Source organism: Eschscholzia californica, unplaced genomic scaffold, assembly GCF_041429995.1.
Source record: "Eschscholzia californica isolate CP2 unplaced genomic scaffold, dmEscCali1.0.p SCAF_6, whole genome shotgun sequence".
NCBI lineage: Eukaryota > Viridiplantae > Streptophyta > Magnoliopsida > Ranunculales > Papaveraceae > Eschscholzia > Eschscholzia californica.
The window spans coordinates 5422396-5448992 of record NW_028238483.1 but is presented as its reverse complement, the minus strand read 5'-3'; the positions used below and the strand labels follow the sequence as shown (position 1 = coordinate 5448992).

Below are 26597 nucleotides of genomic sequence, written 5' to 3'. Positions count from 1 at the left end.
GATCACAACCGCCTCATTTACACCGTCTATCCGGTCGGTCCAATTCAGCCTATACAAGGGCTTCACATCGCCTTCTTCAAGGCACGTTGAGTAAGTTCAATATATTCCAAAAGGATCACACAATACTCAATCTTTTTTACTACAAAGAACAATCTGACTGTCTTGAGCATCAGAGCGGTTTCTAAACCCTTTGCAGGTTTTCCCCCAGGTTTCCAATGAGCAAGGAGCGGGTGCAGAAAAAAGGAGTATCAATCATCCAGACGGAATATCCGTTCATAATAGACGCTGTCAGACATCAAATCTCGATTCTCTGACTGATTAAGGAAAATCCATTTTTTGACATCAGCAGGTTCCGGTTGCCTTTTGGTTAGAAACCTATCGTTTGATTTTCGGGTACAACGGTTTGAAGATGAAAAAAAAGGTTTTCACCTGAAGCTATGGAACATGAGAGGGTCTTACAGAGATAGACAAACCAAGTTTAGAGAGAGAGAGATGGACCGAGTTCAAGTCCGAGTTCAAGTGAAGAATTTCTAGGAATTTAGATGGAGGCGACCGGTTTTATAGAGAGAAAGTGCGATATTAACTTTTTGTTATGTTGTAGAGTAAATGGATTTGGTGGATAAACAATGGTTTTGTTGTGTCGTAGAGAAGGACCTCGTACGCTCTTTGCAAATTGGGCGGGAATTGAGGACGAATTTGATTGGAAGAAATTTTATGTCTATGAAAGTAATTGGGTCTAAAGTGTGAAAAGACTAAAATTCCTTGCTGTGAAAAGATAGGACTCTAGTCCCTTTTTGAATTTTATTTTGGGCCTTATTCCTATGGATCCTGTAATTAAATTCAACCTTAAAGGAAAAAATTAGCATTTACTAACTTCCTGGGACCCCAATCAATCTATAAATGCATTGAAGTCTTACAACAATGGAAATTGACTAAACATAAACCTCCCTGATGGGAGTGCTCCAAATTGAGACAAATAGAGCACATATAAATCAAATATTCCTCCTTATTTGTTCTGTCCATACCCAGGTACATTTTAAAATATAATTTGTTTTCTTCTTCCATCTTTCTGTCGAAAACAACAAGCTTGTTGGAAAAGTATATTTTGCACGACTTTTGTGTCGGACTTTAACTCGATTGTTTTTTTTAGTTGAAAGACTTTAACTCGATAGTTGATTGAAATATTTTTATGTGAAGTTTCAGTCTCGTTGAGAAAAATGTTGAAAATGTGAACTGGTTGATATATTAGATCTGATTAGTCCTTATTTGACCTAGATAGAACAAATTGGGTTAATTGGTGATTGACTCCTAATTATTTAGTGATATTAGGACTTCACCCTCAATGAAAAGTGTTATGGCGTTAACCTCTAATTAGCTATTTTCCATCGTTTTCTCGTTAAATGGTTGTCGTGTGAAACAACGCGTGGTTCGTGACAAAAATACCGTCCATCTAATCCAACGGTGAACACTCTTTATCGTGATCAACGATTGTGAAATAACCCTAGCAACTCACCATTGTAACCATCCCATATTCAACAACCACCATGACCAAAAACACCATCACCATCCTCAACGTGTGAAATTCAATAATTAAATCTCACAACGAAGGAGGTGAATGGAGTTATGAAATCCCACAACGAAGGAGGTGAATGGAGTTGTGAATCCGATTCTGAGATTCGAATTGGGGCTGATTTGAACCTGCAATTATTATCCTTGACGGTTAACGTATTCTCTCTCCTTCCTGCTCTTGATCCACATGAAGATGATGAGTACCTAGGTGGAAAATCGATTGTTAAGGTATTTTTATTGGATTTCAATTTCACATTGGACTTCAAAATTTGTAATGTTAAATTATTGATCTAGAATTTTACTATTTGTTTGAAACTTTGTAATGGGTTTGTGCTGTTTTAGGCTTTGAATGATGGAAATGATGTGTTCTTTATGTCATCTCTCTGAATCACAGTTTTGGCTTAATTTTGATTTGTTATACTTCAAAATTAGAGTTTACTGATTAGAAGTCTAAGGGGGGGTAGTGGAGCGGGACTTTCACAGACTTTCATAGACAAAATGTCCCGTAGACATTTCAAGACATTTCGGATGAGTTATTATAGACAACATGTGTTCATAGACATTTTCAAGACATCGAGAGTTTGTAGACAAAATGTCTTTATAGACATATCAAGACATTTGATCCATAGGCAAAATGTCCTGGGGACATTTTAAGATCTTGAGTCCATTGACAAAATGTGTAATGCATATTATATTTGTGCTAATCAAAAATATTTTTTTCGACTTTTGTAGACAACTGTGAATATTTGTGGACATTGATGGACATTTGGTAGACATTTATTATTTTAATATTATTATTATTATTTAATCACATGAAATAATATATTAATACTAACATTTCAAAAATATATTTTTCGACTTTCGTAAACATCTGTGAATATTTGTGGACATTGATGGACATTGGGTAGATATTTATTATTTTAATATTATTATTATTTTTTAATTACATGAAATAATATATTTATACTAACATTTCAAAAATATATTTTTCGACTTTCGTAGACATCTGTAAATATTGTGGACATTGATGGACATTTGGTAGACATTTACTATTTTAATATTATTATTATTATTGTTTAATCACATGAAATAATATGTTTATACTAACATTTCAAAAATATATTTTTCGACTTTCGTAGACATCTGTGAATATTTGTGGACATTGATGGACATTTGGTAGACATTTATTATTTTAATATTATTATTATTGTTTAATCACATGAAATAATATATTTATACTAACATTTCAAAAATATATTTTTCGACTTTCGTAAACATCTGTGAATATTTGTGGACATTGATGGACATTTGGTAGACATTTATTATTTTAATATTATTATTGTTGTTTGATCACATGATGGACTTCAAATGTCTCTTGTTTTTTGAAAGACATTTTGGCTTCCAAATTTGTCCCAAATCCTTCACAAATTCATCAAACTATGAAGTCCACCAAAGTCTGGGACATATTTTGTCTACAATCGAATGCCTCGGACTTTCATAGACTCTCAAATGTCTGGATTTGAATGCCTCAGACTTTCGTGGACTCTCAAATGTCTGGATTTGAATGCCTCAGACTTTCGTGGACTCTCAAATGTCTGGATTTGAATGCCTCAGACTTTCGTGGACTCTCAAATGTCTGGATTTGAATGCCTCAGACTTTCGTGGACTCTCAAATGTCTGGATTTGAATGCCTCAGACTTTCGCGGACTCTCAAGAGTCCGCGAAAGTCTTGCTCCACTACCCCCCCTTAAGTTGATTCATGGGGTTAGAAAGTTATATAATATAAACAAGAAGATGTGAGTTATTTTCGGGTGATTGGAATTGATGAGTGGACTTCTGGTGGTGTACTTTCTCACTCTATAAACTAATTACTTGGATCTGGTTCATCTCCTAATTAATAATAAGAATGAAGATTCTCTCTCTTGTTGCTTCTTAGTTTTGAATTTGATATCCAATTTTTAAAGGAATTATGAAACTAGTGGTGATGTGATGGTGGTGGTAGTCAGTGAAGATGACGACGGTGATTGTGGTCGTGGTGGCAGTTGAAGATGAATACTAAGGTGATGGTGGTTTATGAAGATGGGATGGTCACAATGGTGGTTGCTAGGATTATTTCACAACCGTTGATCACGAAAAAGATTGTTTACCGTTGGATTAGATGGAGGATTAGATGGAGGGTATTTTCGTCACGAATCACGCGTGTGTTTCACATGATAACCATTTGACGAGAAAATATGACGGAAAATAGTCAATTGGGGGTTAATGCCAAATTAACCCGAACAAATTTGACATTGGAGTTTGAGTGCTAATTTTGCATCATTTGTGTTACATTTCGTTACATTTTTTTTAGTTGAACTAAAATTCTTCTTTGGCAGCCAAGAATGAATAGTTAGCATCCATAGAAGATAATTAGAACACATGAATGACTAGTATATTGGTGGAATTTGGCATATCTTACAAAAAAAAAAATAGCATTTTGCATGGGCGCAGTTTTTTTTTTTTTTTTTTTTTGTTGAAAGGTACTCTTTATTAATTAAACTAAAACTCTATTACAATACTACTTAATTAGAAGAAAAGGAACATTCTTCTACATCTTGGATTTGTTCTTCTTCCGGACTTAATTGTTGTATAGTTGGAAGATTTATTTGTCTTATAATTCTACCATGGATGAGACACGTAATAAGTTTAAATGCTACATGTGTTTTACGTCACTTGGAAAAAAAAAAGAGAATATTACATGAAAAAAACAACACATGTGAAAGAGCATGTGAGAATAGTCCTACATATAGAAAACGTGATCTCTTGAACAGCAACATATTGTCTTGGTCCTCTACACTCATTTTCAATTGGTATTGAGTTGAATGAGCAGGAGCTTAACATGATTTTAAGAATAGTCCTTATTTCCCTATTCTATCACCGTGTACATCTCATCACTTTACCATCTTCACAAAAATCTTTTGAACAATTATAAATGGCAGTTATCTTTCATACCTAAATCTCAACCATAAAGTTATACACTTCTAACATTTATGAATAGTGCTCCAACCATCCAAACTGACATGAGACTAAACTTCCTCTCATCTTTAGAGGGGTTGGGGTACTGGTCCATATTGAGAAAAATAGACATGGAAAAAATGTTGTTACAATAAAATATAATATAAATAGTTGTAGTTGTAGGTCAAGCTTGTTATAATTCATTCAGAATAACATTACTACACTAATAATGTCGTTTCAACAAAGAAAACACCTACAATATGTTATAACTTATTACTTTGTTCCTTGGTAAATTCCGAGTTAGGCTGGGCAAAAAGCAAAGAAACAAGTACTATCCCAAAGGTGGAGAATTTCCTCAAGATTTAGATAAAAACAATTTATTTATTTTTGCATATAAATATATATCTATTATATATGTAACAAAAAAAAAATATACATATATGTACATCTTAACTAGCTCTTTCGTTTTGTTGAATTATACATCTTAACTAGCTAAATTGTGAGAGGTCTCATGTGTAATAGAACATTTTCGCAAGAGGTCTTTAGCCCCTCCAATGTAAGAAACCAATAGTATTTAAAAAAAAATCAAAATCAAAAGGGGCCCAAATTTTCTAATATGCTTTGGGCCTCTTAGACGTTAGGGCCGGCCGTGTTGATTGGTTATTATATTCATATCAATATATTTGATTGGTATATTATTCCAGTAATAACCCTCATTTATAACTTTGTTGAAATGTTCAAACCATCCATTTTTTTTTTATGTTGAAAGGTCAAACCATCCAAATTGACAGAGACAGAAACTTCCCTCATCTTCACAACCAATATTCCATTTATATTTATTTTCTTTATCAGAGGTTTCGTTATATTTGGACATTTTGAGTTCACTCTCCTAAGTTGTTGGGTTCAAAGTATCTAGTAAGCTGTTAAGAGTCTTTGTTAAATCAAGTTTTACCACTTAATGTTCGCGTCGTAATCAGACATAGAATTATGACACAATGGCATTATTGTTTTAAGATATAGGTGATTAACAATGGTATAAATATGTAACAGAGAAGATGAAATATACAACTGCAAACTTTCTATTAGCTAAACCAAAGAACTAAGAAGCATAATGGGTGATCTTGTGCTGTTTTATCAAAACTTATCTTTCTTTTTTGTATTGTTTTATCTTTTGAGCCTCATTTTCTTTCTTCATTCTTGCTCTTGTTCAAATAATATTCCGGCCCTCTTCAATGAGTCCAGCGGAGATCCCGGTTGGTCGTTAGCTGGAGCAACGTGGTATGGTAGCCCTAATGGTGCTGGAAGTGATGGTGGTGCTTGTGGTTATGGCAAATATGTAGAGGGATATCCCTTTTTTTCATTAGTATCAGCAGGAGGCCCTTCTCTTTACCAATCAGGCAGAGGATGTGGGGGTTGTTATCAGGTAAATTACTTTACCACTAGTAATAGTCAATATGTTGAGAGAGTTTTTTTTTTTTGAGCAGTCGGTTAAATTCATCATTTGAAGGATTCGAATTAGTAATAAAGTTTAATTCATTGATGTGATAAGGTGGGTGCATTCGAGCATACAGATTTCGTTGGAGGCATAAAGACTTTTTGTCAATCTAGTTTGACCCAAAATTGACTAGAAGACAACGTAATGATAGGCCCAACAATCGTCATGTTTCTATTTTATCCTCTAATCTTCATCTTCTTCACCACCACCACCACAATTTTTTTTCCTTTCGTGTCATCTTCTCTTTCCTCTCTTTTTTCTCAACTTCTCTTGGTCTATTTTCTTTATTCCGTTGAAGGGAAGTTTCGTTACAGCCCTTCGTTTTGAGAAGGGGGGGGGGGGGGGGGGGATCGACTCCTTTCTCAGACAAAGGGATTTTAGCAAAGATAACCCTAACTTTCGCCGTAACAGAAAGAGGAAGAGTTTGAGGAGAGAAAGAGAAGATAGAGAGTACAGATAGAGTTTGAGAGAGAGGATGGTAAGAGAGGAAATAAACGGTGTTGGTGTTGTTGCTAGGGATGATGGCCGAAAGTGGTGGGGAAGATGAAGATTAAGAGGCAAAAAACGAACATATTTATTTTTGGACTAAAAATTAAGCCTCTTATGAGTCAATTAGGATCAAATGTGATTGACCAAAATCTTTAGGCCCTCCATTCAAAATTGTATCTCCAAAGCATCCAACATGTGATAAAACTATACAAGAGTCCTTGCATTCCTATTACTCTTATTAACACAAGTTGGTTGTACAAATCAACTTCCTCTACATATATATATAGGTAAAATGCACGTCGAATGCAGCCTGTTCGGGTAACCCAGTGACGGTGGTGATAACCGATGAATGCTCAGGTTGTACTTCAGAATTTGTTCATTTTGATTTAAGTGGAACGGCATTTGGAGCCATGGCAGTTTCGAGCAAAGAAGAAAACCTACGAAATGCTGGAGCGATCCAAATCCAATATCAACGAGTCACATGCAACTATGGTGTGACAAAAATTGCATTCCATGTTGATCTAGGTTCGAACCCTTACTACTTTGCTACATTAGTAGAATATGAAGATGGAGAAGGTGAGGTTGGTGGAATGGATCTTCAGGATGGTTCTGGAGGATCATGGAAAATAATGCAGCAATCATGGGGAGCTGTATGGAAGCTCAATGCTGCTTCCGCACTGGAACCTCCTTTCTCTCTTAGATTGACTCAACCCTCTGGACACACAATTGTGGCAACTAATGTAATTCCAGTTGGGTGGGTACCTGGTCAAACTTATCAATCTGAAGTCATAATCTCATCTTTGTGTAATGTTTTTTTTTTATCATAGAAACTTATGAACAATAAAGAGATTGACTTAAATACATTAAAGCTTGAATTCCCATGCACACAAAATATAAATTAGATTATGGGGTATGTGAATCACAAATCTACCGCTCTCATGGGTTGGCTTTTGCCCTTTTCAGGCATAATCCTCGTACTAATTGAAATTCATTCACATTTTGGGCCAATGGTCTTTTGAAAAATAGGTTCGTTTACGTCTTCTTCAAATCATAATTAAGGTGCAAGTCCAATATGTCAGACGTGCAAAGTTACAAAAAGGAGAGGTTTTCTCTTTGTATTTAGGAGATTACCCTTGAAAAAAATTAAAGGTGGCCATCCATATATATGTGTGTCCTCTCAACAAAAAAGAAAAATGTGTGTCACGTGTTCATGTGCACGTTACCTCTCAACTTTTTTTTCTCTCTCACCCACTGTGCTACCTAAGTTTTCCCTCTCTTCAACTTTAATAAATTTAGCATCTTTCTTTCTCGTCTACGTTGTCTTTAATATTCCCCTCTTTATATTTTTTTTTTCTCTCTCTCTTGTTTGGTGTAGATAACACAGATAACCAAGTAATTTAGGACAGTGGTAACGAGTAAACATGACATAATCACAACGGATTTAGAGGTCATTTAATAAAAAGGTTGCACTTAACCACTCTAGGTTCAGAGGCCCATGACAACAAGATTTCACTTAGTGAACATAATCACAACGGATTCAGAGGTTCATGGCAAAAAATAATCAACGTCAAAACTGAGGTAATAATCAATGTCCGAGAAGATTTCTCAACTGGGAAGAAACAAAATAACTGCTCCTGCCAAAAATGCCCCTTTTTACGATTCTTTTATGATACCGATTTTCCACCAGCACATAACTAACTTGAATAATAAACCATTAACATGAATTGAATAACACAATGAAGATCATCCTGAATATCTTTCCTTAAATTGATTATGATCTATTTACCAGCAACTACTCCCATATAATTATCATCCAAACTATGATTTGTTGAATCAAATATAATGAGAATACTAAAAAAATTAGGATATTAACCTAATTTAATTGAAACTGGTAAAAAAAAAATTTATTGATTCCGGCGGAAGATAGTCATTGAAGCGGCTACCGCCGCCGGTTAAGCAGAAGCAAAATATGATCGAAACTATACTCGTTTGAGTTTTCAAGGCTATGATACCATGAAAGATTTAGGTTTTGGATGAGGAAAACATATACCTTAATATTTATTTATACTAGAAGAGAATTCCAATGGATGGAAATAAATAACGTAAATATAGAAATAATCTTAATTCTAGTGCATCCATATCTTGGAGATATATATGAGAATATTTCCTTTAAATTTCTTGAGCTGGAATATTTGACTTGAATACCTCTTTTACCCTTATTAGTTTCAAGATTTAGGTGATTAACAATGGTATAAATATGTAACAGAGAAGATGAAATGTACAACTACAAACTTTCTATTAGCTGAACCAAAGAACTAAGAAGCATAATGGGTGATCTTGTGCTCTTTTATCAAAACTTATCTTTCTTTTTTATAATGGTTTATCTTTTGAGCCTCATTTTCTTTCTTCATTCTTGCTCTTGTTCAAATATTATTCCTACCCTCTTCAATGAGGCCAGCGGAGATCCCGGTTGGTCGTTAGCTGGAGCAACCTGGTTCGGTAGCCCTAATGGTGCTGGAAGTGATGGTGGTGCTTGTGGTTATGGCAAAGATGTAGAGGGATATCCCTTTTTTTCATTAGTATCAGCAGGAGGCCCTTCTCTTTACCAATCAGGCAGAGGATGTGGGAGTTGTTATCAGGTAAATTACTTTACCATTAGTAATAGTCAATATGTTAAAATTGAGAGAGTTTTTTTTTAGCAGTCGGGTTAAATTCATCATTTGAAGGATTAAAATTAGTAATAAAGTTTAATTCATTGATGTGATAAGGTGGGTGCATTCGAGCATACAGATTTCGCTGGAGGCATAAAGACTTTTGGTCAATCTAGTTTGACCCAAAATTGACTAGAAAACAACTTAATGATAGGCCCCAACAATCGTCAGGTTTCTATTTTATCCCGTAGTCTTCACCTTCTTCACCACCACCACAATTTTTTCCCTCCGTGTCTTCTTTTTCTTTCCTCTCTTTTTTCTCAACTTCCCTTGATCTATTTTTCTTTATTCTGTTGAAGGGAAGTTTAGCTAGAGCTCTTCGTTTTGACAAGGGGATCGACTCCTTTCTTAGACGAAGGGATTTTAGCAAAGATAACCCTAACTTTCGCCGTAACAGAAAAACGAAGAGTTGGAGGAGAGAAAGAGAAGTTAGAGAGTACAGAGAGAGTTTGAGAGACAGGTTGGTAAGAGAGGAAATAAACGGTGTTGGTGTTGTTGCCAGTGATGAGGGCCGAAAGTGGTGGGAAGATGAAGATTAAGAGGCAAAAAACAAACATATTTATTTTTGGACTAAAAATTAAGTCGCTTATAAGTCAATTAGGATAAAATGTGATTGACCAAAATCTTTAGGCCCTCCAATCAAAATTGTATCTCCAAAGCATCCACCATGTGATAACACTATACAAGAGAACTTCAATTATAAATCGATGAGTTTACACATAAGAGAATAAGAGAGTAAGAGAGAAATATGTGGGACTATATATATATATAGTCCTCGCATTCCTATTACTCTTATTAACACAAGTTTGTTGTACAAATCAACTTCCTCTACATATACATATATAGGTGAAATGCACGTCGAATGCAGCCTGTTCGGGTAACCCAGTGACGGTGGTGATAACCGATGAATGCTCAGGCTGTACTTCAGAATCTGTTCATTTTGATTTAAGTGGAACGGCATTTGGAGCCATGGCAGTTTCGAGCAAAGAAGAAAACCTACGAAATGCTGGAGCGATCCAAATCCAATATCAACGAGTCGCATGCAACTATGGTGTGACAAAAGTTGCATTCCATGTCGATTTGGGTTCGAACCCTTACTACTTTGCTACATTAGTAGAATATGAAGATGGAGATGGTGAGGTTGGTGGAATGGATCTTCAGGATGGTTCTGGAGGATCATGGAAAACAATGCAGCAATCATTTGGTGCTGTATGGAAGCTCAATGCTGCTTCCGCACTGGAACCTCCTTTCTCTCTTCGATTGACTCAACCCTCTGGACACACAATTGTGGCAACTGATGTAATTCCAGTTGGGTGGGTACCTGGTCAAACTTATCAATCTGAAGTCATAATCTCATCTTAGTGTAACGTTTTTTTTTATCATAGAAACTTATGAACAATAAAGAGATTGACTTAAATAAATTAAAGCTTGAATTCCCATGCACACAAACTATAAATTAGATTATGGGTTATGTGAATCACAAATCTACCCCTCTCATGGGTTGGCTTTTGCCCTTTTCAGGCATAATCGTGATACTAATTGAAATTCCTTCACATTTTGGGCCAATGGTCTTTTGAAAAATAGGTTCGTTTACGTCCTCTTCAAATCATAAATAAGGTGCAAGTCCAATAAACGTGCAAAGTTACGAAAAGGAGAGGTTTTCTCTTTGTATTTAGGAGATTACCCTTGAAAAATTTAAAGGTGGCCGGCCATCCACATATGCGTGTCCTCTCAACTAAAAAATTAAAAATTATGCGTGTCACGTGTTCATGTGCACGTTCTACCTCTCGACTTTTTTTTCTCTCTCACCCACTGTGCTACCAAAGTTTTCCCTCTCTTCAACTTTAATAAATTTAACATCTGTCTTTCTCGTCTACGTTGTCTTTAATATTCCCCTCTTTATATTTCTTTTCTCTCTCTCTCTCTCTCTCGTATGTAATTACTCGTCAATTTCTACTTTTTCTCTCTATTTTTTTCTCTGCGATCTTCACTATTGTAAACCTTATTTATCTCTTTATATTGTCTCTCTCCCTTGAACTACTTTATCTCTTTATATTTTGGATAAATTTTATTTTTATCAGATCTCCCATTCCAATTGAATTTCTCTTCTAAGTTCAAGGTTTTTGTATTGGCGTTTTCTCTGAAAATATACGAGACAGTTGAGAGTGTACTAAGCATAAATTTACCCCCAAAGATCATATCGCATTTGAAAATGTATCGGACATAATCACATTTCCTATGCATTTCTTCCAAAATATAATTTATTTCAATAAAAATTTATAGGATATCATTAAAATATACTCTACATAAATCAAGTCTGTACTTTTCTCCCAAAAAGTGTAGAATGAAAAAAAAAAACATAATCAAATGTATAATGCATAATAAAATTTCATTTATTATATATATATATATATATATATATATATATATGATTATGTTTCAATACACTTTCCAATTTTTCTCACATTTTCTAAGAAGAAAGTATAAGACATTTTATTAAGTACGGTACATTTGGATATTTACAAAATGCATAAAACCTAATTAAACGTATAGTCCACGATAAATTTACAATACATACTAAAATGTGCAGTACATAAAAACGTATAAATGTTTAGGAATTATCGTACATACCATACTTTTTCTTTATTCAAATTGTCAATATTTTCCCCTCTCAAATCTATGAGACAACTATGAACGTAAAAACATCCAGGAACATGTAAGGAACATTTACGAATGTACTGTACATATCATATACTTTTTTTCTTTTTTTCTATTTTTGGATTTTTTTGCTCTTCAAATCTATGATAAATTTACGAATATACTGACATCCATGAAATATAAATGATGTATTGCTCATTTTCGCATGCACATGAGAAATTTAGGAGTCAACACAGTTTTCTTTTCCTTTGATTCATACAAATGTCTTGTCCATAGCAATTTACGAACATATTAAGATTTAGAGAAAATCTACCCATTTGAATGATTTTTCACCCCATAAATATTTAAACAAAGTGCCAACAAATTTTTTTTATTTTAATTGCAAAGTATATACTCTAATTGGTGACAAAATCTTCACTCTAATTGCAGTATCTAAATTAGTATGGAAATTAGATTTGGAATTCCAGGAGAAAAAAGTTAGAAAAGAAAAATTAATAGAAACTTATTGTTGATGAGTGGTTCTACAGTTAGTTTTACAACCAAAATAAACATATTCAACTATAAAATTCCAAATCAAAGTAACCACAAATAAAAGGTCGATGTTTTGCGAAAATAAAAATATTTAAAGAGGACGACAATTTTGGGTGGAAACAAAAACTTTTTGTTTCTTCCAAACACTACCCACTTCTTGTGTTTTAATTTTCTTCTTCTTCCATCTTCCTTCAATCCTTCTTACCACCATCAACTCCGGCGGCCATTAATTCCGGCGCAACAACTCCAGTGATCAATCTCCTTCTCTCTCTCTTCATCCCTCTATCTCTCTATCCGTCTTTCTCTTCATCCGTCTCTTCTCTCTTTCCTCTCTCTTTTCTTGTTCATGGTTCCGACGAAGGGGAGGCCCCTTCGCCGGACCCTCGTATGGTTTTCCAGACGAGCCTAGTTTTCCAAACGAAGGCTTGTCTGGTAGAACCAGACACTTCGCCTGGATCTAACTCCAGATCCAGGCAAAACTCGTCTGGATTTGGACTCCAGATTCAGGCGAAATCTCGTCTAGTTTTCTAGGCGAAATCTCGTCTAGTTTTCTAGGCGAAACTCGTCTGATTTTCTAGAAGAAGGGTTCCGGCAAAGGGACCATTCCCTTCGCTGGAGCTTAGACAGAGAGTGAGAAGAGAGTGAAGAGAGAGTGAAGAGAGAGACATGGAAAAGAGAGAGAGAGAGAGAGAGAGAGACGATGCAGAGAGAGAGAGAGAGAGAGAGAGAACAAAGATAGAGAGAGGAGATAGAGAGACGGCCTCAGAAGAGAGAGATAGTGAAGAGAGATAAGGTGCGTTTGGTGACTTGTTTTTTAGGTTCCCACTTTTTCTCATGATGTTTTTTTTATTTCCTCGAAACTCCGACCAAACAAAATCATGTTATTGACGACCTGTTCATTGTTCACTTCTCCATTGGTTTTCTGAAAGCAGGCTCGGGTCACTTCAGACCCTAATTAAAGTGCAGGTCCAATTTGCCAGATCCAAGAAGTGCAAAATTATGAAAAGGAGAGTTTTTCTCTTTACATTTACGAGATTGCAACTGACACAGGCAGAACTTTTTAGTTAGTGCCTGGTTACCGTTTTAGGGCAAATCCAGTGTGGGGCCCGGGCCCCGGAGTTTTTTCTTAATTCCAACATCAAGGCTCCCAAATCCAAAAGATGTGCATGTGTGGTGTACGCGTGTGGGATTTGTGTTTTAATTTTCACCCATTAAATTATTGGTTCTAATAATTTAAATTTCAAATTTCAAAATTTACCAATATTTTGGAGGGAATTTGAATTTCAAATTTTACGAAAATTTTGGGGGAGTTTAAATTTCAAATTTTAAAATTTTGAGGGGAGTTTAAAATTCGAATTTTTTTTAACTTTTTATTCATCTATAAATACAACCACTCATCCATTAAGTTTTCTACATCAATGTGTTGGACCGTTCTCCGGTGTTCGATGCAACAGTTAGGGCTCCAACTGTTAATTTTGAGACTAATGGTAATCATCATGACATTGGTTATTATCTCGCTAATGGGATACATCCATAATGGGGTTGTTGTTAAAAGCATACAAAATCCGTTAACTGTGTAAGAACAATATTTTACGAGACGTCAAGAATCGGTAAGAAAGGATGTTGAACGAGCCTTTGGTGTATTGCAAGCTCGTTTTGCTATTATCCGAGAACCGGCACGTATTTGGGATGTAGAAACACTAGGTTATATCATGAAGGCATGTATTATATTGCATAACATGATAATCGAAAATGAACGACCTAATGCGACTATTGATTTTGATAGAAGTATTCTAGAAGAAGTGCGTGTTGGGGAAATGTTGTCGGAGAAATGTTTGATCGCCTTGACCGAGTTAGAAACAAAGATTTTCATACACAATTAAGGGTAGATCTTGTAGAGCACTTGTGGAATACTAAAGATCGCAACAACTAATGGAACTATTATCGTTATTTTACTTATTTTTCTGTATTTCGATTATTATGTATTTGGTTTTTACCCAATGAAGTGTTTTAAAAAAATCAATAAATTCTATTTAAAAAAACTTGTATAAAAAAAGATTTATATTTAAAAAAAAAATTATAACTTATTATATTTAACAAAACAAAAAAGAAAAAAATGGAAATGGGGGACCCACCCCAAATTGCCATTGGGAGTTCTCACGTTGGGAACTCCCAATGGCTCTTTTTGGGGGTTGGGAGCCCCCCAGCCTGGGGCTCTTAGCTCCATCGGGAGCCCAACCCCCTCACACTGGATTTGCCCTTAGTAGTTTTGCCACTTCAGTTTGCAGGACTTGTGTCTTATTGTGTTATCGTCTTGCCTGTTTTGTCACCTTATCTAGCCATGCTTATTTTTGTAAATCGCCTGAGTATCGCTTCCGCGATATAAAACACCTTAGATAAAAGGGCTTTCATTTTTGGCACGGAAGAGTTTATTAGGCCTAAGCCTAACAGTGCAAGGCTTGATTTATTACCTTATCCAACAGGGCTTACTCTGCTATTACATTGTTGTGTCATCTAGCAAGCTTACCGTGCTATTAAGATTTGTTTTAGAATAAGATGGGCAATGATTCATGGTTGTGATAGAGTATAGGACTAAATTTTGAAAAGTTGTAACGGCCAATTGTAACGTCATTGCTTAATATTACAGAATAAATATTAGTACTTCATACGAAACTTTTGAGTTATTTTAGTATATAAGATCCCTCCCAGGGAAAAAGATCTTCTATAGATCCTTGCTCGGACAGGTTGAAGTTAAAACCTATTGCGTCTATGATTGTAGAACATTGTTTTGCTCCCACCTTACTTTCTTGAAAGAACTAGATACTAGAAACTGGAAATAATCATCCTTGCAGTTGTAGCTTAGTTGCTTTTCTAAATGGCAATCCAACATATCAACAATCCAAAAACTGCAATTTCACACAATCCTGTTGAAAAGATCAAAATATATTTCAGTCGCTTTATTTTAGGAATAACGATTACCACATCTTAAAACAGCAAACAACCAAATAGAGAGCATTATAGAAACTAATAATCTAAAATTTGCAATATTACATTCAAGATATGGAAAATTCGACCTTTAAGTATGAGGTATATTCATTGAAACAAGTTTAACCAAAATGATAAGAAAACCTTTTCCATTTTCGTAAACAGAGTTCTTCATAAGAAACTGCGGAGTTCTAAACCCTTATTAGGTCATTCGAAAGATTAGACTGAAAGCACGCAAACCTGACTGATATCTCTCATGTCCTGATTTGTGAATGTCTGATTTCCCACTTCCCATGTTGTTATCTGCAAACACTATATTAGTTAGCCTTAACTGATGCGTAAACTTCAAAGATAAAATGTAAGAGGCAAAGAACACTTCTAGATGATGAGGTTGGAGCACAAATTTGAAACATTGAGTTAGGAGCATTGACTATAACCAAATTGACCGTTAGACGATAACCGAGACAGACTAAATTGATACTTATGGTCTTATGGAACTAAAGAAGATCGATAATTTCATCTGGAATTAAAAATAATGTTTATATGAGGTTTCATGGCTGACAATGTGGCTCTCTCTAAAAATTTGGACATGGGCAAGTCAATGCCCCTAACTCAGAAAAGTTCAAATTCGTGTTTCAAACTCATCACTACGAACCTTTTGCCACTTCAGTTTTGTTTCTTAAAAAAAAAAGTTCAAATTCGTGCTTCAAACTCATCACTAAGAAAAGTTCAAACCCCTTTTACGAAGTATACTAAACTTAGAGAAGATAGAAAATAACTAAGTTGTTTTTTCAAAAAAAAAGAAAGGAGTTACCTATGTTGTTGTCTTCTGGACATCAAGAGGTAAATCTGCATTTGCATAGCTTCGCTAAACATCTTTCACCCCATTTCATCAAAACCTTCTCTGTTGAGTTAGCTTTATATATGTTTTTGCTCTGGATCATTCAATCCTATGCGAATAGCTCCATAAAGTGGATGCGCAAATGGCCAAATAGGACTGACTATGTCCTCAGATTCCTTCGGCAACCATGTTCTTCAGTCCATATCATTCAATTTAAAATCTTCAATTTCCACTCCTACACTAGCTGCGGTAAAAGGCGACCCCTTTCAACAAACAGTAGCATAAGCCTTTTTGCTTCTTCTAGATTTCCTTCTAATGTCAATCTCTCATTCACCTTTTTACACAACTTGAGATCTGGAATCAAATTCCTATGGAACATTCTACAAGCCACTTTGTACGAGGATAAAGGAAGCCCTTTCTTCAAGTAGCTCTCGATAAGTACATGGCATGTATTAGCATCGGTTATTGAAGCAGTCCTCAAAACCTTGTTCAGAAGTTTATAAGCATCCTCTGGTTTCCCAAAACTACAAAGCTTCTCAATAATCTGATTATAAGCCGTCCTAAAATCTTGCCTTAAAAGCATTTTATCTATCAACGGCAATAATTCTTCCACCTTCCCATGTTGACAGTACCGATGGATAACTGTCCGATAGGTAACTGGAGTAGGGTCCAAGCCTTTATTAAGCATTTTCTTCGTAAGCTCAGTTGCCTCTTCAAGTCTACCTTTCTTACCTAACGCATCAATTAAAGTAGTATAGGTGAAAACGTCGGGATGTTTATTACTAAGATACATGTCATCAAGCAAGGACAGAGCAGCTTCCAAATCACCTTCTTTACAAAACCCATGAATTACAGTTGTAAAATTTACAACATTAACAGCACAACCCTTCCTCAAACAATCCTCCATAAACTTCTTGCCATCACCAACTTTTCCTTCGTGGCAAAGAGACTGAATTAGTAAATTGATTTCAACTGGGGTTGGAAAGAAACCCTTTGTAACCATCTCCCCTACCAAATCACAAGCCTCAGCCAACTTCCCTTCCCGACGAAGTCCGTGCATCACGACACTGTAACTGATGGCATTTGGGGTCCACCAGTCCTCCTCGCTCATATTCATCATCTCTCTTGCCTCTGTTGAATTACCTGTTTTGCATAGCCCATTTAACAAAGCAGTATATGATACAGTGTTTGGTTTACAACCATGTTTGTACATGTTTTTAAGCATCTTCTTAGCTTGGTCAACCTCTCCTATTCGGCAGAATCCATCAACAACTGCAGTATAAGTCACAACATCAGGGACACAACCTTTAGAGAACATATCGTTAATAATTTCTTTTGCCTTATCCAAATTCCCTTTCTGACAGAAGGAGTGAACTACAGCACTATACCCAATCTTATCTACCCGAAATCCGTTGCCTTCCGCCTCTCTCAAGAATTCCAGAGCCTCATCGCCATGTCCATTCTTCGACAGGACATGAATGAGAGTGTTAAATGTGACCTGATCTATTGTTAAGTTACCAACCTTCTCCATCTTCTCCAAGACCTCTCTCACTTCGTTTATCCGTTTCTCTTTACAAAAATAACCAATAACAGTATAATAACTAATCTTATCAGGATTACATCCCTTTAGGGGCATTTGTTCAATAAGCTCCAAGGCATCATCAACTCGGTGAATATCACAGTATCCCTTTATCAAGCAGTTATATGTCACAACATTAGGTGTAATTCCAACCCTCTGCATCCTATCAAGAAACCCCAATGCTTTCTCTAATCTATTTGCCATAATTAGAACATGAATTGCAGTGTTACAGATAGACAAATCAACCCCAATACCTGCTTTCTGCATCATATTCAAGACCCTCATTGCGTTCCTCAATTTGCCTGCCCTGCTATATGATATCATCAAATGCCCAAATGCTTTCGGTTTTCTTTCAATACCTCGTCGAGCCATAAGACGAAGAATCCTCTTCGAATCTTGGCATAATTTAGTCTTGCTGAGAACATCAAGCAAAGTAAAGTAAACTTCCGGGTCATGACGATACCTCCATTGTCGATCAGCCCAGTAAAAGAAATGTAAGGCGACACGTTCATCGTCTTGATTGCGTAAAATTGCACATACTTGTCGAGGTTTAAGACTTCTTAACAAATGTCTCAAATGACCCTCAAGATCTGGATTCCATGATTGCCTTCGTTGTATTAATCTACAGACTTCCCTTACCAAAGGATGGTTCCTGAATTCATCTTCATCTACTTCTGTAACTTTCACAGTCTCTACCTTCCCTTGATCATTTTTTCCACTAAATAAATCTAAAACCCCAAAATCCTCTTCACCATCATCTTCTACTGAGTCTTCTTCTTCATCCTCTGAAGCACTTGACTCAGAATCCGGGATTTGTGTTTGAGCAAATGAATTTAAAACCCTCAACCCCTCAACCTTGTTACCTTCAGCATCATCATTAACTTTATGTCTTTGGGAATGACTAGGGTTAGGGTTTCTGGATGTAAATGAAGAGGAGGATTCTGTGTGTCTGTTGGAGTAAGTTAGTTTATCTGATTTAAAGCTAAGTTCTTCCTCATACTCAGTATCTCTAGATTCTACTGTTCTGTCACGATTAAATGTATGGAAACGGACTAGAAGTACCCTAGATGATGTATCTAGGGTTTTGTGAATTTTGTTGAAATTAGATAACATTTTGAACAATCAAAATCAGGAAAACAGTAAACAACTAGAGATTTTCAGAATTTACTTCCAATAGAAGGCTGAGAGTTTCTTTCTTTTTGGAATTGATCCAGTTGTTCTCTTCTTCCCAATCTCTTTGGAAATCGATTCTCAGTATACATTTGGGTACCGAGAAAACCCTAAAATCCGGGCTCGGTCAATTTATGTTAGTTCCGGTTGGGCACTTCAGATATTAAAACCAAAATTATTTCATGACTTCACAAGGCCATGGGGAAGAGGAAAGTGCACAGGTACAAACTTTAGACTATTGCAAAATCACCTTTACAAACTGAGTTTACAAGACTGGTAAATTGAGTTTAGGTTCTGCAAATGGGAATTTGTATTCCGCTAATTGGATTTGTGGGATTTGTAAAATCACCTTTATAACTGTGTTTACAAATCCCACAAATCCAATTAGCAGAAGAGTCCATGGGTATATAGACCAAAATAATGTTCAAAAAAAGTTTATGATCCAATCTACCCAAAATATAGATATTTAGTCCTTTTACATTATGGACATAAAAACCCTCACTTTCTAAACACAGTACCGTCAATGTCTCATGCTCAAATTTCGCGCGTTTTGGAAAGATAGATTTAGGCGTGATTTGGGGAATTTATTAGCAAAAAATGGATTAAACAAATCACAATTTTTCTCTCCTCTAAACAGATTTGGAAATCAAATTTTCTCTTTCCTATTATCCGAATCCATCAGAAACCAAAATCCTCACCAAAACAAAACGCCATCACCACGGATATTTCCAAATCAATTTTCTCTCTTCTTTACAGATTTGGGAACCAAATCAATTTTCTCTATCTTACTATGTAATTTTTTTTTTATATTCAAATCAATTTTCTCCACTTAACTTTCAGATTTGGAAAGAGTATATTTTCTGGGATCAAGGGTTAATATACAAAACATATATATCACTTTCTCTCACTTAACTTTCAGATTTGGAAATAGTATATTTTTCTGGGAACATTAAAGTAGCATTTGTTTTCGTTTTTACTCATACATGAATACACATTGAATAAAAATTATGAAACAAATACGTAAATTATGTGTTATTTAAGACGAGGAAACCATCATTTGTCATGTATACAACGTAATTTATCAAATGTATGTGAGTTTTGTTCAATAAATAACACATAATTTCTTTTACCAAAAAAACATACAAAATCTTCTCTGGTTAAAAAATGGTGCTCATCCATGTACTCTCCATTTGTAGTCTTGAGCAGGACAAACAACAGTTACACTATATTGTCGAAGAGAATATCCAAATGCTTTTGCACCACCAGGAAACAACTGACCAACTTCAGTAAAGATTTTATCCGAGCCATCAGGTTTTAGTTTCGTTGACTTACTTTGATTTGATGATTCTGTTTGAAATTCCATATGTTATATCAAATCTACACACATAAATACACATACATTAAAAAAAAAAAATCATATATTGTATTATAAACTACATGTACAGTTCCGTAAATTATGTATAATGTTTGTCAAATTTTGACAATATTTGAAGGTTTTAAGTAGTTTGGTAAGCTTAACAAGGCTACTGTTTTGTGTGAAAATTACGCGTAATGGTAATTTATGTGCACTTTTGGTAACTGTTCTGGAAAAAAAATGACGAGAAATGTTGGATAAATTTTTCATATTGTATGAATTTTTGGTAAAATGTTTTTGGTATCATTGATAAAGTACGTATAATTTGTATGATAAATACACAAATATATATAAAGTACGTATAATTTGTATGATAAATACACATATATATCATTAAGTAATAATAACAACTTACTGGAAATTTTGCGTAATGTACTGTAAAGTATGGGAATTATCGTACATTACCTATATTGTATATTCTGTTATGAGAAACCGTACAGATAATCACCAGATTCCAAAGTTGTACGGATGGATAAATCTGATCTGAAGAAATATTATAAACCACAGAAGATTAAACATAAATCTAAAGAAATATGATATTATCATTGAATGCAAACATAAAATATCAAATTTGAAGAAATCGTTGAATAAGGAAAAAACATCAAGATCTAAAATAGTTATGAAAATTTTAGAGAGAGAAAATAAACATCATACATTAGAAGTTAATGAATTAGTAAACAGATCTTATAGAATTAGATCATAAATCTGATATGATCCATAATAGAGCAACATAATCTGATAATTTAACGTGAGAAACAATATTAGATCTTAACAATGGTGATTATAATGAATGTCACAGTGTCAAACCTGATAAAGGATGAATGTTTGCACAACAATCTAATAAAGATGAAACAAGATTTCTGAGTTTAATGGAGATTTATTAAGTGAATCGGTTTTAGTGAGTGAAAATAAATTGTTTCCGTTAGTGAAGATGATGAAGCTAACATTACTTTGAATAGAAACGTGATTGGAGAGAGAATGTGGGAGATAAAAATGGAAAAAGATATTCAAGGATTTTGTTGGTAAATCAGTTATAATATATGAGGAAGGTTATATTAGGTATTATGAATTAATATTTATTCTAGGGATTTGTGTTTTCTCTCTAGATATATACCAATGGACTAGATATCCACTTACAATATTATTTTGGTTTTCAACCCCTTAATGGGATTAGAATGGACTGAATGTCATATTAAGCCCCATTTTTTGGGCTATAAGCTCAAAAATTGTATTTTAAATTTGCAAATTCAGTCCGCAAACAAAAAGGTGACTAGTATATGGATATTCAATTATCTTATGTTGGCAATAATTTTCGGGTCGGGTACAAGTTAACTATGCATGACGTAGAGAGTGTTTGATTTTTGCACTTATTAAGTGATTTTTACTTAGTAAGTGCGGGCCGGCAATTTTAGGCCGTTTGTGTTTTTCATTTAATAAGTGAAAATCACTTGTAAGTGGTGTCAAAGTAAGTACAGAAAAGTAAGCTTCAAGTTGGAGCTAATTTTTTTGCACTTAGAGGGTGTTTGATTTTTTAGCACTTATAAGTGCTACCACTTACTAAGTGATAATCGCTTAGTAAGTGATATCGTTTGTAAGTGATATGGCGTTTGTTTTCTATTACTTCTAAGTGCTTGATTTTTGTTTTTATATTAACTCTAAATATCATAAAAATGAGGAATTGTTTATTTTGACCTTAAAGTATTTACATATTAGCATTTCATACTAATTCATTATGTTCGCGAGTTTGGATATAAGAGAATTACGGTTTATGAATACTTTATGTTGAAAATATTAACCTCAAATAATTAAAAATTATGAAGGAGAAAGAACTTACGTTGCATCATGGAGTTTGGGTGGTTCCGTGATTAATGAAGGAAGAGATGTGAAAAAAATTTAAGAGAAAAGCTTAGGCGAAGGATGAGTGAAGAAGGAAAATGGTCATTGATAAAGTCATAAAAAGAATTTTACTTATCAACTGTTTAAGATTTTCTTTTTAGTTATAATTATATTGGTAATTATAATATTCGGTAGGGATAGAAATGTCTTTTTTAGCACTTACTTTGACCCCACTTACAAGTGATATTCACTTATTAAGTGAAAAAACAAACGAACAAAAATTGCCGGCCCGCACTTATTAAGTGAAAATCACTTAATAAGTGCAAAAATCAAACACCCTCTTACTTTCTAAGTGCTAAAAAAGACATGAATGACGTAAATGAAATTTAAATTTACAAATACCTATTAATCACCCAAAACCCTAAATATTTAAGTTGAAGACATAAAATTGTTTGATAGAAAAGGAGTAACAGCCCCTAACCAGTACAAGAGAATTTTAGAGAGAGAAAACAAATTCAAAGACGTACCTATGACCACCTAAAACTCTAAAAATTTAAAGTTAAACAACAAGTGAGTGGTGGGAGAAGGAGCAACAATTCTAAAGAGAGAAGAAGAGTTCTAGAGTGAGAAAAATACTTTTGAAGTATTGTTTTGTCCAAAATTTTCACATTATTCATTGTTTAATTAATTTGTTTGATTAATATTTTTGTTGTCTTTATCATGATTTTGTTTACATTAAATAAATTACGTCATCGATTGATAAAATATAATTTTTGTTTTTTTGCTATTCGCTCATTATTATTATTTTTCGTATTATTCATTGATTAATACCCCTACCTTCCAAATAGTGGGCAACCGAAGAGCCATAAGCTTCCCTAGCCTTTAGGAAGCTTCTTTGATCATATGTTTGTCTTTCATTGTAAGCTCTCATTATCCATCAATATAATCTTGTTGCCTTCTTTTGTAGCTATCGTTGGTTGTTTGGAATATTACTTTGTTGGCTGATTTGTACCGAGAGCGCGCACAAGTGCCGCACGACGCCTATCGAGAGGAAAAGGCCGTGACAATTGGTTATTTTATTAACTATTACTCTATATGTTATGTAACATGATTGATTTTTTAAGTAAATACGTACTAACAAGAGTTACAAAATTAAGAGACTTTATGCAGGGACAATCTAGACAATTAACATTTTTTATAACACTTATAAGTGATAAAAACAAACGGCCTTACTAAGTGCTATCACTTAATAAGTGCGAAAAAGAATCAAACATTCTCTTAGTTGACTTATAGTTAATAGGGGACAAAACTATAGGACCTTAAGTGTTAAAACAATAATTAATATGAAGACGATAAACAAATACAATAAATTAAATAGAAAATCTAACTGTCATTATTCTTCATCATTGCCCTCTTCAATTTTTCTTGTACTTTGGTACCTCAGAGATTGTATTACTCTCCATCCAAGTTGGGCATTGATATTCAACTCCAAGAGTAACGTCAATTTGTGAATGACTCGAAGGACTTTAAACATGAGTTGATGCTTTGGAACGATCATTCTTCAGGCACAAGCACTCGGATGATAGGTGGAGAAAAACGATAATGGTTTTGAAGTTTTAGATGCTTCAGTTAGTCCGTTCAACTGAGCTCTTGCTTAGGTATTTGCATATCAACTTCCAAGTACTATTTGCATGATAAAGGTTTTCGTGGTTTCCTCCAAGCTTCCAAAATTTGGCCGAACCTTGCCATCACGATCAAATCAAGGAATGAAAGCATGGGCTTCCATACAAACCATATAGTCAAATGCTTCCCACAAAAGCTAAACCCTTTTATTGCAATTTTATCTGTAATTTGGGTGTATCGTAGCCCCATTAACTTAACTCTTTTATCCAAATTAAGAAAGATTCACATGCAATAAGGGAGCTGGGTTAGGCATTCAAAGACATACAAAAAGAACTAACGTGGAACAATGGACCCTTGTTATCATATACTTATGAAAAATAAATGTACGCTATTGTCAAGTAAAATCAAAAGTTATTCAAAAAAAAAAAAGTGGCACCGTATCTTGTAGGCAAGTCTTTTGTTTTTTGGGCTTGGCAAACTTAAATATTTACTTGATCACATCAAATTACTACTACAAAAACTAGATTGCTCTCTAAGATCCAATAATATGATTAAGAAATTTAGTATAAACATGGACGGGAAGATCAACCAACTGAGTCCTTCCCCTCATTAAAATTTCAAATTTTACCCATCTTTAGAGCAAATGCAGGTTGGTGGGGCAAATTATGAAGATACATACACAAAATTCTTTTTTTTGGTTGGACTATCAAATATATTAAGCAACCAAGGTACCATTACAATATAAACTCGCTAAAAAGTAAGGTACGACTTCGACTAATTCTTCTTACGCGCCCATTTGGCTAGTTTGCCTACTTTAGAATTGCAATTCCTCTTGGTGTGGCTGAATTTGACGATATCGAACTTTTTCCTGATTTCTCCGATTCTTTGGATTTGGATTATGGATTCCCATTGGATTTTATGCCTGGGGTGATTGAGGTGCTAGATTAGGTTGATGTTTTCGCTCTCTATTATTATTGTTTTGTGGTTGTTTTCCTCTGCCTAAGAGAGGCCAAGGAGGATAGCCATTGCTTCACTGGTTCGGGCTCTGGTGGATGTAACTTGTGCTGCTATAAATTTAGATTCTGCATTATGAACAATTATGCTAATACCAATGTTGCTATCAATCGATTTAAATGAAGCATCAACATTAATTTTTAGGTAAGGAGATAAGGGAGAAGTCCATTTTTCTACTGCGTTATTTTGCTGGGGTATCGTTATTCCGCTGGTTTTTGGGAATGACATAATCATTTTTATGATAGTGTTAGTGTTATTGATAGTATGTTGGAAGCAACGATCGCATCGTGTTTTCCATATAATCCATAGTATGGTAACAAAGTGAATCTCATTCGAAGTGTGACAAGTTTGAGTTTGATCCTGCCAAGAGAAAATTCAATCTGCTCAAGAGTCAATGTTAGTCGACATGATATGAAAGTAAAACGGCGCATCGGGTATCTGCACCTGGGCCGGTGCTGCAGTCGAATCTGAATCGGTCGCCAGAGCGGCAGCGTCTGCCGCACCCTGAATAAAAGGCAAAATGAATTCGAATGGCTTTCCTCTTGCAATTAGTATATGTATTCTTTACCTAATTCCTTCAAACCCAGAAATCGTAGAAAAAAGACCTTGTTCGTTTCTACTTGACGTTATTTTCCTCGGTTTTTTTTACATTTACATTACATAAGGTAGCTTGCTTACTTAGCGCTTGCGCTAAGGATCTAATCAGAGTCAAACTTGGATTTGAAATGAAAAAAAAAGGGAACCCTTCAATTAGAGTTGAATGAGTTGATTAAGTTGAGTTTGAGTTGCAGAAAGTGAGTTAAAGGAGAGAAGGCTTATGATCATTGGACCTTCCTGGATTACATGCTTCAGGCCCTGGGACCAGGATCGAGGGCAGACTACCTTCTTATAGAGTGCTCTATCCAGAGAGAGCGGGCCTTCTTCCACGTAGAAGAAATGTGAATCTAATCGTATTAATAATCGTCTGATGAAGATACTGGCTACGAGCTACCAAATATTTTTCGCTAAGGGGCAATGTAACAGTGCATTTTCAATGGTTTCAATATCCGAGCAGTTCGAACAGTTGTAATTGTTTCAGATATACTTACCTATTTTGTCGCGGACTGGTAGCGCTTTCGTGCAAATCTTCCAAATGAAGAGTTTAATTCGAGGGATTGAGGGGAGAGACCAAATGAAGTTCCAGTTGATAGAAGGATGAGCTTGAGATTGATTAGTTATGCTGAGATGTTGGTACATAGATTTAACAAAATTACCTGATTCCGTAAGGGTCCATTTAATTTGATCGGAACCATCATTATGCATGGGTATGGTTTGATGAGATTTCGAGTTGGTTCATCGAAAGTAGCTCGGTGAATATCATAATTCCACTGGTTGTTCACGAGATACTTTAGTAAGAGTTGAGTTGTTGGAGTTGGGAATGGAGCTGGTAGTACCTGGGTTCCAGTTGTCAGTCCAGATGTTAATGTTATCGCCCGAGTGCACTTCCCATGTAATAAGATGATCGATGTTGTCATAATATCTTTTGATGACTTTCCAGTTCCACGAATGGTGGGATTTGGCAGGTCCAGGAGCATTAGAGTTAAGGAAATATTTGACTTTTAAGAATTGGGCCCAAAGTGCTTCTGGGTCGGATTTGAGGCGCCAAGCCAATTTGCTAAGGAGGGCGGTGTTATCAAGTTGAAGATCAT

General features: G+C 35.0%; 3 protein-coding genes across 3 annotated transcripts; 2 read left to right on the top strand and 1 right to left on the bottom strand.

Annotated features, from left to right (window-relative positions):
• Positions 1 to 5674: 5674 nt before the first annotated feature.
• LOC147530967 (expansin-B15-like) lies at positions 5675 to 7408 on the top strand. Its single transcript, XM_086649702.1, has 2 exons — positions 5675 to 5986; positions 6835 to 7408. Exons 1-2 carry the CDS (start codon positions 5675 to 5677, stop codon positions 7372 to 7374), a joined length of 852 nt encoding a protein of 283 aa, XP_086505828.1. The 3' UTR covers positions 7375 to 7408.
• A 1514-nt stretch (positions 7409 to 8922) lies between these two features.
• LOC147530966 (expansin-B15-like) lies at positions 8923 to 10695 on the top strand. The gene is made up of 2 exons (XM_086649701.1): positions 8923 to 9186; positions 10105 to 10695. Exons 1-2 carry the CDS (start codon positions 8923 to 8925, stop codon positions 10618 to 10620), a joined length of 780 nt encoding a protein of 259 aa, XP_086505827.1. The 3' UTR covers positions 10621 to 10695.
• Positions 10696 to 15021: 4326 nt separating this feature from the next.
• LOC147530965 (uncharacterized) lies at positions 15022 to 19398 on the bottom strand. Its single transcript, XM_086647519.1, has 3 exons — positions 16247 to 19398; positions 15673 to 15735; positions 15022 to 15371 (listed from the first exon to the last, which is right to left on the bottom strand). Exon 1 carries the CDS (start codon positions 18963 to 18965, stop codon positions 16509 to 16511), a length of 2457 nt encoding a protein of 818 aa, XP_086503645.1. The 5' UTR covers positions 18966 to 19398; the 3' UTR covers positions 15022 to 15371; positions 15673 to 15735; positions 16247 to 16508.
• Positions 19399 to 26597: the final 7199 nt, after the last annotated feature.